Raw genomic sequence first — 13,707 nt, forward strand, 5'->3', positions numbered from 1 at the left:
ATTGTTATTTTGGCAATGCTTTCATTATATATTGTATAATTTACATAAATACTTTTCTTTTGATTAGAAAAATTTCGGATGATAAATCTCTCTCATCTTTTTTTCTCTTTCTAATCGATTTAAACATTATGATTTCAGATATTTATATGAATTAATTTTCAAATCACACATAACAATAAAAATCACATTTAAATATAACATACATTACCAAATTTCACATTGTTATTTTGGCAATGCTTTCATTATATATTGTATAATTTACATAAATACTTTTCTTTTGATTAGAAAAATTTCGGATGATAAATCTCTCTCATTTTTTTTTCTCTTTCTAATCGATTTGAACATTATGATTTCAGATATTTATATAAATTAATTTTCAAATCACACATAACAATAAAAATCACATTTAAATATAACATACATTATCAAATTTCACATTGTTATTTTGGCAATGCTCACGTAGTAAATTATCAAAAATAGAAAAAGTATTGAATAATTCAAACTTGCGCGAATTATACACAAATAATAATAATAATAATAAATATTATATTATTCAAGCTGAATAGAGACATAATAAAATGTATAGGTGGTGCATTAGCTTGCTGATAATCAAGGAGAGAATTTATACTTTATTATTATTTTTTGTATATTATTTTTATTATCATTATTTTTATTTTATATCAACTTTATACATATAATATCTCAGATAATATTTCAATCTGCGCGCGATAATTGTAATATACAACGTTACGCAATCAAATGAGTGCACCAATAGGTGCAGCTAAATGCATCACGTGACCTTCGATTTGGTAACTTTCGGTCAGTCTGCACGAAGCGTCCCGGATGTCGCGATTGTTTCGTGTTCGCGCGATCTTTTCACCTGTTGCGGATGAGTATCGCGGACGGACGAGTGTCGGAAGTGTCAAAATTAGCAACGTGCTATCGTTTCGTGGCATTAATCGCGATTGCGACGCGTGTGACTCAATAATTCCCTCGATAAAATTCGCAGTGTCGAGTACTCGTCGCGTCCCGTGGCCGGGACTCCACTTTTGGAATTCGCAGATTTCGCGCGAATTTCGTTATCATTAATTCCGATGAGCGAAGGAGCTAAGAATACTCCTTAGCGAAATATTTATCGAGGAACATCGACGGGAGCATCGCGACGATCTATTCAACTTGGGTGTATTCAACTTGCCGCTTGAGATATTTCCGCCATGACACTTGAATTTTCGACGCGTCCCCGGCAAATCGCGCCCTCACCTAATTCGCCTACATTTTGGCCGAATTTCGGGTGCGAACGAGCATCGCAAGTGTCACCCAGCATCCGAGGCATCGAGGAGCATCGGGAAGCATCGATGAATCAATTATTGCAACGAATCCATCGACGCGGGTAACATCGTTTGAGATATTGAGATATTTCCGCCATGACACTTTTCAAATGTCTGATACTGTCACTTCGCGCCTTCTTTACCCGTTCCAGTCAAATTTCGCGTGCGAACGAGAATCGGGAGTGTCGTGCCTGATGACAGACTGTCATCTCGTTAATCGATCCGCGCGATTGTGATTCTCGGTCTTCGGAATCCAGAGTGCTTTATTCGTCGAGGCGAACGATATAGAGTGAGTCGCTTGAAATATTGTGATTTTGCGTTCGCCATGACACTTTAAATTCCTGCTAAATCACTCCTTGCTCTCGCCTCTTCCTCTGGATCGAAGTTCGCGTACGAATTTCATGTCGGGAGTGCCGAATCAATTATTCAGTGTTAATTAAATCCGCGTGATCAAACATTCGTGAGTGATATCGATCGCGTTCTATTGTGAACAGCTGTCTTTGAATGTGCGCGTGTGATCCAATGTGATAGGCGTAGGATTATCATAATTATATCGAGAACAAAAAACAATCATCAACGGAGGCAGGAGATTGTTTCTCGTCTACAATATTTAGCTGATGTAGTGAGATGGTGAGTGTTTACATTTTCTTAACTAATATAAATAAATAAATGAATGAATAAATAATAAATAAAAATAAATTTAAAAAATATATATATATTGTTCGGTATTTTGAAAAATATTAATTTTAAAATTCATATATAATATTAAAATTAATATTAAAAATATTTTTAAACAATTTGTAAAACTATTTTCAAGTTTCTTATATATATATATATATATATATATATATATATATATATATATATATATATATATATATATATATATATATATATATATGTTCGAATATACTAACGTGGTCCTCAAGTAACATAAATCTGACGTAATTGCGAGACTTTGGGCGAGTCCTCTTTTTCTAGAAAACGTAGTATATTTTCCAGAGCTATAAAATAAAATAAGTAGTTATAAGTATTTATATTTATTAATTAAATAGATTGAATCAGAGATTTTTGCAAAAATATGTGTATTTTATTTCACATATTATTTAAAATAAAAACGATATATATGTTATTTTTATTATCTTTATGTTACCTTTTTTATCTGTAGAATCCATAAACATACTAATGATGGAAAATCGATTTAATCGACTTAAAGAGTACAGTAGATGTGTGAGTAATTCTCTGTCTTTAGGAGTGCAAAATTCTTGTTCGCAGCAACGTAAAATGAGACTGAACATTGTTGCATCCAATTTATTGCCTATCACTGTGAATTGAATATTTTTAGAATATATTAAATATATTAATATAAATAATTACTTGTGACAAAGCATAGTACAATCTAGGCAATTATTTGCTATTATTTTATTTAATGTATAAAACATTAGGTTGTTCTATGTAAACTTGGAATTTTATTTTTAATAAATTTAAATAAGATGCCAAAATATTCACACAAATTAGAATCAATAGAAATTAAATTAAAACAATTATTAAAAGAGATAAATGTAGGAAATCCTTAAATTATAAAAGCAAATAATATCTAATTATAAAATATTGAGATCCTATAATATCGCTTTATGAAACTTACTTTTATTCATATCTTCATGTGCTATACATCTTAAAAGTTTCGCGTGTAATTTCAAATTAGTATCGTCCTTCAGAGATTGCCACAGACGTAAAAATTCGTAAGGTGATTCGATATTTTCCAATTTCTAAAAAAATTATATAAAGTATTATATACAGAGTATAAAATATATAAATCATATAAAATTATATATTTTTTTCATCTTTTAATTGTATAAAATTTTCTGAGATCTTAAATCATACCTCAAGTTCCATTTCTAATTTTTCGCTCTCTTTTTGATATTTGTTAGATGTAATTTTATTCGTTACACTCGTTTTAATCCTGCTTTCGTTTTCAGGAGAAATTATTTTTTTACTCTTATTTAAATCTGATCTTTTTATTGGCGCATCTTTCTCTTCTTTTGATTTCGTTTTTCTCTTCGTTTCCATTTTTGTTTCATTAGAATCGATACTTTTTCTCGGTTTCTCACATTCGTTAACTATCTGAATTTTATTCGACGTTAAACTCGGTTGAGTTCTGCTCTCCTTTCCAAGAGAGATTAATTCCTTGTTTTTATTTAGACACGATTTCTTTGTCGATATACTTTTCTCTTCAACCGGATTCGTTTTCTTCTTCGTTTCCATCCTCGTTTTGTCGGGATCGACAATTTTCCTCGGTATCTCGCTTACTTCGTCGCTCGAAAGTTCCTCAATTATGACAGTGGAGGGCTTCGTTTGAGGTGACACGCACGAAAAAATGGACTTCTCCGGTCTACCTTCTACGCCACGTTGTCCGGGAAATGACTCGCGTGAAATCGCAAAAATATCGTCGCTGTTGATAGCGTCCAGATGCGATTTTGGCGTTTTATTTCTGCCGCCGAAATCCTTTGCAACAGGTGATAATTTATTGCCGCGCGAAGAGCCGCCCGTTGTTTTCCCGGTGCTTTTATTTGCCGCGACATCCGCCGCTGCAGCTTTGTTACTCCCGGTTTCCACGCAATAACTCGCCTTTAAGTGCGGCTTCGTCGCAACACTTTGCGACGAGCCTGGCGCTCTGTCGCAATAACATATATCGTTGTTAACACGCTGTTTCGGACACTTGATGCCGTTCGTTTCCACGGTTCTCTCCGACTTTACTCCTCGCACGACCTTGTCTTCGTCGCCGCTGACACTCTCCTCTTCGATGCTCATCCTGCGGAAATGTAGCGGAGAGAAAAAAATTAACGACGGCAATATAATATCCCGACTTTGAAGTTTATTATTCTAAATTCGCTCGACAAAGTGTTGAATCTAAAAATTGAATTTCTACCTTATTTTTCTCGACTCGCACGGTTTTCTCAGCTTGTTTACGCCGGATATCGCCGTTTTGTTAGTAGGCTCCAATTTTAAAACGGCTTCATAATCCGCCAAAGCCTGTACACGAAATTAAACATCAGCTGTTTATATAGAAATTGCGAAACGTATTAGTTACAAGGAATCTGAATACAAATTTCGAATTAAAGTTTCCTTTGCTCACAGGACAACCTTGTATCGTATTTATCGCGTCGTAAAATTTCTATTTCTCGACGTTAAATATTACGAATTATAAATTAATATGAACGTTTATGCGTGTAATTTTTATACCTCGTACGCCTTCTCGAGATGCTCCAAGGATAATGCTCGACGAAGTAGCGCTTTGACATTTTTGTAATCCATGGTAAGCACCGTGTTGCAGTCGTTAAGCGCCTCCTCGTAACGTTGCAACTTTATAACTAAATGCAGTATAAATTCAATGATCTTATTATATAATACAGAGTTAGATAACATTTTAAAAAAATATTAAAACCGCGAAATAATCTATTTCTCGTAAGACGATTTTCTTTTAATCTAATTTTTTTATTATTTGATAATTTTAGGAGATATTATATAGTTTTATTCAAAAATATTCGAAAGGTGCAAGAAATATGTACACAGTAAAAAATTGTGCGTCTATATGTATTAAAATTTCCTTGTGTTACCATGTATGATTAGTACTTTAATGTAAAATTAACATACGATTTATATGTTATTATTTTTTATAATGTTTTCATGTGTTACATTTATGTCAACTTCATAACTTAACACTTTGTATATGTCTTAAAAATGGAATATTATTTTGAGTATTTTTAATGTAATCATTTTAAACAATCAACATGTCTCAAAGTCAGTTTAACATTCTAAGAAAAGTTAAAGTAAATCTTTAAATAATCTTGAACTTTGACATACAAAATAATCAAATTGACTAAAATCAAATGTTTCTATTACAAATAATTTAAGTTAAAATAATTACTATTATATGTTAATATCCTACAACAATTCTTACGAGTTATTGTAACTATTTTTTCATGTAATTTTTAATTAATTTGTATGTTATTTTTACATTACACTTAAAGTCATAATAACAAAAATAAATGTAAAGTATTGTGTCAATTATTTAACAACTTTTAGTTTGTCAATAAGTAACATACGACGAATGATTATTTATTTTAACTTCAAATTTAGAGTGGACTTTTGGGGACATGTGAAAAATGTTATAATTAATATTTTATTTTTTACTGTGTAGACAATGTCCTTTTTCGACGTAATTATTAATTATTAGCGAAATGCATCTACTTACATGTCATAGCACGATTGTTGTACGCATTTAGATTCGATTCTATCTCGATGCTAGCGTTATAATGCCGAAGGGCTTCCTCGTAATCAGCTGCTCTGAAGGCTTCGTTCCCCTTTTCTCTCTCTTGTTCCGCCATTATATTTATTTCCGTGCCAGTCAAAGAAACTATCAATAGATTAAAAGATTTAATACACAAGATCTAGAGATTTAATTCTATTAAAATTAACGGGAGAGATCGATGGGAGATTAAATTCCATCAACTTTAATTAGAGAAACGAAAGTATTTGGAACATCCTGTAGATTCGGTGAATCTATTATCATTTAAATGCGCACTGAAACATAGTTTTTCGTTCTTTTAATAACCCCATCGTGAGTTTAAAAATGTTATAAGCTTACGTTTATTGACGGTCGTTTTATGTGCCATCTTATTTATTTTATTCCGCTCCTTTTGCCGTTCTTGGATTCTCTTCATTTCGGTCTGTCGCTGCTCGTCCTGCAGGTCTATCCTGTTTATTTCCGTGTCGACATCGTATTTATCCCAAGCCGCATAATCGCACGAAGATATTCGTTTGGGCTTATCGCGCTTTTTCTCGTTGCTCTTCGTCTTTTTATTCTACAAATGTGGCATAAATTATAAACTTTTTTTATTTATTTTACGACTTATTTTACGATCTAAATTATTTAGTCATCTAGTTTTATATCAATTAATAATTTATGATTTAGTTAACACTTTAAGAATGAATAAATAAATTAACTAATTATTTAATAATAAAATATAATAAAATATATAACTAATTAATAAATAATAAAATATAAATTTTGGTATATTATATTTTGAAGGGAGACAATATTGGTAAATTATGTTTGTATAGTTTGACAACTATATTATAATAACATACTGCGGCAGTATCCAATTTAATCTCTCGAATAGCCGGTTGTATAGCGCAGAAATCGTTGGCAAGGACGGCTCTTCCTTTGTCCAAGTCCTTCTCGCGAGATTGCATCTCGCACGTCCAATTGCTCATGTCGTCGTCGATTTCCTGCTGTTCATCCGAATGCAACATATTTCGCCTCAAAACTGGCTCCGCTTTCCTCAAAATAGCGCTTGTCGGCTTAATGCTAATGAGACGTTTCTCCGCATGCTTTGTCAAATCTGGATACACACCTTCTTCGCCAGAACTGGTATTAAACCGCGCACACAGAGAGATGTTTATGACAAATCGTTAATAAACGCGTGCCGGAAAATAACGGGTTTAATGACGTTTTAAGCAGCAGGATTGCAAGGCTCGTAAAGATTAAAAAAATTATATTACCGATATATACCGCAATTATCATTACATATCGAGGACCATAATATAAATAGCACGTTTCAGATGAAAGTATAATGATATATTTACGTAAGAGATATATCTTATTTAAAAAAGATTATTATGTAAAAGAAATTTGACATCCACTAATCGGATTTACAAGATTGATCTCTCGAAACTTTTTCACGCGCGAGCAAAATATGATTTTATTCTCGGGAGATAAAATAGCAGCAATTAATTATCACCGACATTATCGCATGCATTTTAAAAATTGCTCACCGCAATACGAGAATAATTCGCTCCAGTGTTTTTCCATCGGTGCACTTGGATATGAATTCGTAGGAGAGATGCTCGATCGGTATGTTGTACCTCTCCAACAGAGTCTTCTTGTCGGATTTTTGCGCCACGTTAATTACATCTACCTCCTCGTTGCCCATGATAACGAATGCGGGGAACGATCGACCAAGATTACACGGCAAATCGTGCGCGCGGTTTACCTTCGTTGCCCTATGCGTTCGGCGGAGACAACAGCTGATTAGCAATCGAACCGGATTTGTTGGGATCTCTGAAGGCGGATGCCAATCACGTTCAATTACTATGTATTCCTATACGGTTGTCTCTGCTCGGACGCGATCTTTGATTCGTCAGATTGCCATGGATACGCGAGTTGTTGATTTTCTACACGCCAAGTCATACCTGTAACACTTTGCTTCGATCGATGAAACCTGAAATGTGTACCTCGTCCGTTCAATTTTCACCGGAAAGAGAACCGAATATTAATAATATATCGTTGACAAAAATTAATTCGAATTTCTTCTTTCGTCGACGTTGCATCAATCCTATAATTTATAAAATTACAATGTTATTATATAATTATGTTTCAAACAAATATAATTTATTTTATATATATATATATTTTTTTTTAAACTTGTGTTATATTCAAAGAGTATGAGTAACTTGAAATTGGTTTAAAATATAATTAATAATTTTCAACAAGTGACACAGAGGACACAGTGTAACACAGTGAATCATTTCATCCTTGTTTACATTCGACAATTATTCTTTATTATATATTTATTTCTTTATTTCTTTATTATATATATATATATATATATATATATATTCTTTATTATATATTTATTATTTATTACGTATAATATTATAATATATTTCGAATAATTGTCTATTATATAACATGTCTAAAATTACATTTTAAATCAATTTCAAGTTACTCATACTTTGAACATAACAAAAGTTCTTAAAGAAAACAAAGAAGGAAAATTAGAATAAAAAAATTTATAACCCCCTTATATAATCTGATATTAAAATTGTATATATCCCGCGCTTTACATTTTTTCGCGAAGAAAAGCAGAATAAATAATAAACTCGAGACGCCATTATAATATATACATATATCCGAAAGAAATAAATTCGCACCTCCACCTCGCAGCCCCGCGCGCACAGACCGTACGCGAGAGTGTAATAGATGCATCTTTCTCCCTTCTGTCAGATAGATCCTCTCTCCCTGTTCCTCGCGCAACACGCGCTCGTGCACGTTTACCTGTTAACACGGCAGTCGGCTTGTATAGCGCGCCGCAACGCGAACGCGCAACAGTGCGCGGCGCACGAAAGAAGCGTGCAGTCGTTGTCGTCGTCCTCCTCCTCGTCGTCCTCGCCGCCGCCGTCGCCGCTGTCCGGAGCGAGCGCAGCCAAGTGCATATTAGACGAGGCGGTCGCGAGCGCCGCGCATTCGCCGGCGAGCGCTCGATGAGAGTGGTAGGCGGCCGCTTATCTCGCTCTCTCTGTCTTTTTCGCGCGCGACCCGTTTGTTCGCCACCCGTGCGCTCGTCGAGTACGCACTCGGTAAAGTACACACCGCGATAACGCGAACGACTCTCCCAAGTGTGACTTCTCCGAAAACACCCTTCCTGTGTGTGGGATTTCGAAATTCTACTCGTCTTCTTCACTCGTGTGCTCTTTAAAGTCGTCGAGCTTAGCTAGTGCGAACTTGGATCGACGTTGTGATCGTCGAATCTCGGACATCGAGACGTGATCCTGAAACGTGAAACAGTGCTTGAGAGAGAGCTCTGGCTTTCCAGTGGAATTTCCAAACATTTTATTTCGATCTCATGTGCTATGGCAACTGAATTATCTTTGTTTCTTGTCGAACTAGGATTGTTAGATTCCAATCATAGTCGCGCAAGTGTCGATAATCGTTGATCTACCAGGTAATTATTCTGAAAAATTCGCCAAGAGATTTCAGTGCTGCCTTTGATTAAGGATTATAAAGTTCTCGCCAGCCGTTCTTTCGAGTCGATGACAAAAGTTCATTTCTTTATTAATTCGCGCGCGGCTTAATTAATCTAATAATGCCGGCATGCTCGATTAGTTGAAGTGTCTTGGCGAATATTCGACCAGTAAAATTGTATTATTTCATCCAAGAGTCGTGGGTCGGCCTTCCTCGACGCGATTGTTGTTAATCGACAGAATTAATTTATGCAAAACTCCCGACACGTTAATTAAAATCGCATGCATATAAATGCATAGAGATTTCGGTGCGCAATTATGAATCGATTCTTCCACAACGTTGATTAATTTCTACCGTACTTTTAATTGATTCTCCGTCTTTTTCTAGATTACCGCATTCGCTCGAATATACAGATTGATAGACATTTTAGTCGATTGCCGCTAATCGATATCGGAGTATAATCGGAATTAATTGATGGAGAATCTCTGAAAATGATGCATCGCGATTATATTCATCGGAGAAGATCAATTTCGTTGAATAAACATCCGGCACATTTGCGTGTCATCTAATATTTACATATCGTGGAGTGGCTAAAGAAACTGATACGCGGTTTCCGATTGCTCTTCTATCGCGAGCAACGAGTCAATTTCCACTTGCAGTCGACGACTAGAAACAATCGCGATACATGCTCAAATTTAGATACGTAGGTGTCGATGAGATGAAATTGAAACAAGATGAGATTGAAAATAATAAAATATGTGATTGAACATATGACGCGAAATTTTCTTCTCTTAGAAACGTCATTTTGCTCGAGAAATATATTTTCGTTCCATTTGACGTTACTTAACGTGATTTGATTTGGCATAATTTAAAATGACTCGATCTAATTCGGTATATTTTAGGAATGAAATGAAAACGAGATAATTTTATGGAAAGAACGTTGTACGTTTAAAATAAAATTTTAGACTGAAATGTAACATTATTTTGTAATCGAGTATTCTTAATGCACTTCATTAATAACTTCATATTTATTGTTTCTTCGAAATCGCGCTGAATCGCGATTTTTTCATGAATACGCTATCGCAATAAATATTGATATTATTGAAACGTGTCATAATAACATTGTTTCGGAAATCTTACATTTACCGGATTCTTGAATGAAAAAAAAGTACGCGAGATTTTTTGTCTCTTTTTATTTGAATTGTTTTACAACGTAAAGTTATAATTATAATTTATCACTATAAAATTATATCAAAAAAATAAAATTATAATTTATAAAAATATAAAATTATAATTTATCACCACAAGTATACAATGAATTTAAGTACGAGTTTACTTAATTTTTAGATTCGATTTATACGATTTACGATTCGTATTTAATTCAATTTGACACGTGTCACAATTTTAAAATCGCGCTTTGTTCAACATTATGACAAGTTTCGCGATAAGTCCGCTTTTTGCACAAATCTCGCGTGAATAACAACGTCGTGGTGCGCGCCTTGAACGATAATGAGATTTAATACGTGATACGGGACAGCGTTATCTAATCTAGGCATTATTTAAAGCGTAGTAGAGAGACGCGAGAATGAGAAATAAACGACAAAGTTTGTGACGAAGAAAAATTCATCAAATCAAGTGTTTCTCGCGCGCTTTTTTTTTTTTTTTATCATCCGCGAATTAATTATTCCTCCGTTAATTTTCGTACCTCCTTCATTATGTTAAATGTTTCTTCTCATTACGTCAATCATTTCTCCGCTATGTTAATTGCTTTTCTCTCAATTACTTTCCCGTTACGCTATTTGCTTGTTTGTCACATTAATTTATGCTCAAGCCCCTAACTTTAATTAAATAACTGTGTCATTACCAATGAGAAAAATTGCAATTACGAAACTTATAAAAGTGTCATTTGCGCAATGGTTTCTTTACTCGACGCAAGTTTTCTTATTCATTAAATTCAGGTAAAGAGAAGAAGAATAAAATACTCAGATTTTGCGGTGGCAGACACTCGCGCTCCGAGATGATTCAATCTTTTAATTAAGCTCGCCGTGTCTCGAAACGTTAAAATTAGCCCGTAACATCTCCGCAAAAAGACAAAAACACGGAGGAGAAAAAATGAAATTAAAACTCGCACGTCGCCGCGGGGGATGAACGCGCATCCTACTTTTCTCGCAATCGTCTGCCATCCATCGCGCGCGCGCGCGAGGACACGCGTGCGCGATCCGAGCGCGTGTGCGTATGCGTGCGTGTCTGTCGTTTTTTCGTAATCGCCGACGTGTCGGCGGCGCCAAGCTAGAAGACGCGGAGGAAGGCCGACGACCCGTTATAAATGGAACCAGAGAGACGGCATTTCTCGAATCGCTGCTTGTGTTGTTATTCGCAGCGTAACGTCGGGACGAGCGAGCACGTTCGAGAGCCTCGCGCTTTCGAGGTGCGAACGAGGGGAGCCAGCATCGTAATTCCGAGTCGCGAGCGTGCCGTCAGGTTCGACGTCCGGAATAAGCGGAGCAGCGGAAATATAAGGAAACGGAGGAATTCGGGGAGAAAAGAAGAAACCCGAGAGAAAAGAAATGCGCTCTCGTGATGAACTTGCCAACGCTCGATTAGCGTTTAAAGCAGCGAAGCGTATTATTGTCGCCCGCTGAGAGAAAGTTGACAGTTGCAAATCAGCTGAAATCCTCGGCTTCCACTTGTAAAAATAAATACCTCGAGAAGCAGCGTCAGTCTTTCGGAAATACCGAGCGACTTGGTGTTATCGTCGAGTAGTCGGAAAACAGAGTCAAGTGCGCACAGATTTTCCGTAACAAAAGCTGGCCGAGAGAATCTCATTCGTAGAAAGAAAAGAAGAGAGGGATGAACGACACTGCGTCACGTGCGACTCGTCAGCGTCAAAATACCAGGGAATCGTGATAAGATAGCGACAGCCTCGTTCCCGGTTAATAAATAGTCCTCGAAACTCGACGAGACAGGTTGCGATCTCTAGACGAAGGACGATTGCGACACCGGCTGCCGTTTCTGCCTCGATCAAACCCGAATCGGAGTCGCGAGTGTCAACTTGATTCACGGGGTTTCGCAAGAATCAACGTCGCGCACGACCGGAAAAGGGATTGTGTTACTCAATGAGCGTTTTATAGCGTCATTAAAGATCACGTGCGAGGAAGAATCGCGCTCGAATGTGTCAGGATTCGCGTAATCGCAGTTACGTTCGTTCACCGGTTGGAAAACGACGAGAGCGAGAGCATCGGCTGTCTATTCATCAACCGCCACCATTTCTTCCTAGTCGTCGGGGATTAACGGGGAAGGTTCCAATTACCGTTGCCATTAATAGTTCCGTATCTAACCGCCGACGACTTCTCGAATGATTAATTGATAACTGCAATTAAATACCTAGTCGAAGCGAAGAACGAGAACGGCTTTAAACATCTTTACTTATCGAGCATCAGACTGACATCTTCTCTCCTTACATCTTTTACAACTCTTTGTTTATCTCCCACATCGTCGACAGAAGATTCCAAGTTGACGTCGCGATTATCGAGACATTTTCGATAATTTGGAATTTCATCGTCGAGGAATTAATCTGAATCGATAATTGATCGATGCAACAATAAAATATCGAAATAAGCAACGGTGATACATCGGTCATTTTATTAAAGATGAAATGAATAACCAAGTTCTGAAAATTAACTAGTGATTGATAATTTCTGTAACTATCATAATCGAACTGATGACTGACCGATCGCTAGAATAATTAATTAAACAGCAAGTGCCGTCGCGATTATCGTGAATGCCCGGTGCACGTGCGATCACATAAGTGTCCCGACGAGGACCTGAATGTGAGTGCGGCGGTAAAGTGCAAAGTGATGTAATTGGTGCATCCGCTGCGGAGGCGATGTGTGATACCAGTTCGAATGACACTTAATCTACGCAGCTGATGACAAACGTAAATAGGATCAAGGTGGTCGTCCTCGGCGGCCCCAGAGTCGGCAAGTCAGGTGAATCTCTCTTTTATCTCATTTTGTTCCCACTCAAAAAGATAACCCCTCGTTCGTTTTATAAACCATTAGTGTCTCATTTTTAGTAATAAAATTATAATTGCATTAATCAAATTAATTAATCTTGCGCAAGAAGATATTCAGAAGTTTTATTCAGTTAAGATATAAATAAATAAATAAATATTTTGTTTAGGATTATATTTTGTTTGCGACTTGTAAATAAGAAAAAATTCACTTGGCGCGGAATTTGAAAAATATGGGTTTACAAAAGCGATACGTTTCCGCGTCGAAACTTATAAATATAATTATATTAATTCGCGCGCTCGTTGACGAACAACAAATAACGTCCGGCGAAAAAAGAGAGAGTAGCGCAGGTCGATTATGGCGCAACGTCGTGAAATATTGAATCACGTCGGAAGGACGTTCATTATGGTGGACGATACTAATATCGCGTCGCCGTAGAGCGTGTAATTTCTACGCGTTGTCTAATAGCGCACCGACGCAACGCATTGAATGAAAGTGCCGTTAAGATGGATACGCATAGTCCGCGGAATAATACGTTGCATTAGTTAACCCGACAGTC

General features: G+C 36.1%; 2 protein-coding genes across 5 annotated transcripts in view; one reads left to right on the plus strand and one right to left on the minus strand.

Moving 5' to 3' along the window:
* Nucleotides 1-618: 618 nt before the first annotated feature.
* On the minus strand, nucleotides 619-8,487 carry Spag1 (Spag1 axonemal dynein assembly factor). Of its 3 annotated transcripts, XM_083106438.1 has the most exons (12): nucleotides 8,325-8,487; nucleotides 7,167-7,726; nucleotides 6,480-6,759; nucleotides 5,977-6,193; nucleotides 5,584-5,745; nucleotides 4,572-4,699; nucleotides 4,258-4,361; nucleotides 3,213-4,140; nucleotides 2,974-3,097; nucleotides 2,482-2,652; nucleotides 2,246-2,332; nucleotides 619-1,929 (listed from the first exon to the last, which is right to left on the minus strand). In XM_083106438.1, exons 2-11 carry the CDS (start codon nucleotides 7,322-7,324, stop codon nucleotides 2,253-2,255), a joined length of 2,352 nt encoding a protein of 783 aa, XP_082962564.1. In that variant the 5' UTR covers nucleotides 7,325-7,726; nucleotides 8,325-8,487; the 3' UTR covers nucleotides 619-1,929; nucleotides 2,246-2,252. The 3 variants fall into 3 exon arrangements, with proteins under 3 accessions (XP_082962564.1, XP_082962563.1, XP_082962565.1); XM_083106437.1 differs by lacking the exon at nucleotides 619-1,929 and having other exon boundaries at nucleotides 2,216-2,332; XM_083106439.1 differs by lacking the exons at nucleotides 619-1,929; nucleotides 8,325-8,487 and having other exon boundaries at nucleotides 2,216-2,332; nucleotides 6,480-6,745; nucleotides 7,167-7,331.
* Nucleotides 8,488-8,516: 29 nt separating this feature from the next.
* LOC145975756 (ras-related and estrogen-regulated growth inhibitor) overlaps nucleotides 8,517-13,707 on the plus strand; it is a 41,306-nt gene continuing 36,115 nt past the window's right edge. The window contains exons 1-2 of one of the 2 annotated variants that reach the window (XM_083106440.1): nucleotides 8,517-9,115; nucleotides 11,516-13,124. In XM_083106440.1, coding sequence (XP_082962566.1) covers nucleotides 13,064-13,124 — 61 coding nt within the window. In that variant the 5' untranslated portion in view covers nucleotides 8,517-9,115; nucleotides 11,516-13,063. Of the gene's footprint in view, nucleotides 9,116-10,365; nucleotides 13,125-13,707 lie in introns of those variants that run through there. The other variant, XM_083106441.1, reaches the window with a different exon arrangement.

Source organism: Camponotus vicinus, unplaced genomic scaffold, assembly GCF_025532165.1.
Source record: "Camponotus vicinus isolate PSW18456_S1 unplaced genomic scaffold, iyCamVici1.0 SCAF_8, whole genome shotgun sequence".
NCBI classification, from domain to species: Eukaryota; Metazoa; Arthropoda; class Insecta; order Hymenoptera; family Formicidae; genus Camponotus; species Camponotus vicinus.

Excerpts from the sequence above, each read along its gene's own strand:
- Spag1 (XM_083106438.1), bottom strand. The coding sequence starts at position 7,324 with ATGGGCAACGAGGAGGTAGATGTAATTAACGTGGCGCAAAAATCCGAC. Across the intron at positions 3,098-3,212 it reads AATTAGAAATGGAACTTGAG|AAATTGGAAAATATCGAATC; the intron begins GTATGATTTAAG and ends TAATTTTTTTAG. Across the intron at positions 2,653-2,973 it reads ACATGAAGATATGAATAAAA|TGATAGGCAATAAATTGGAT; the intron begins GTAAGTTTCATA and ends TTCAATTCACAG.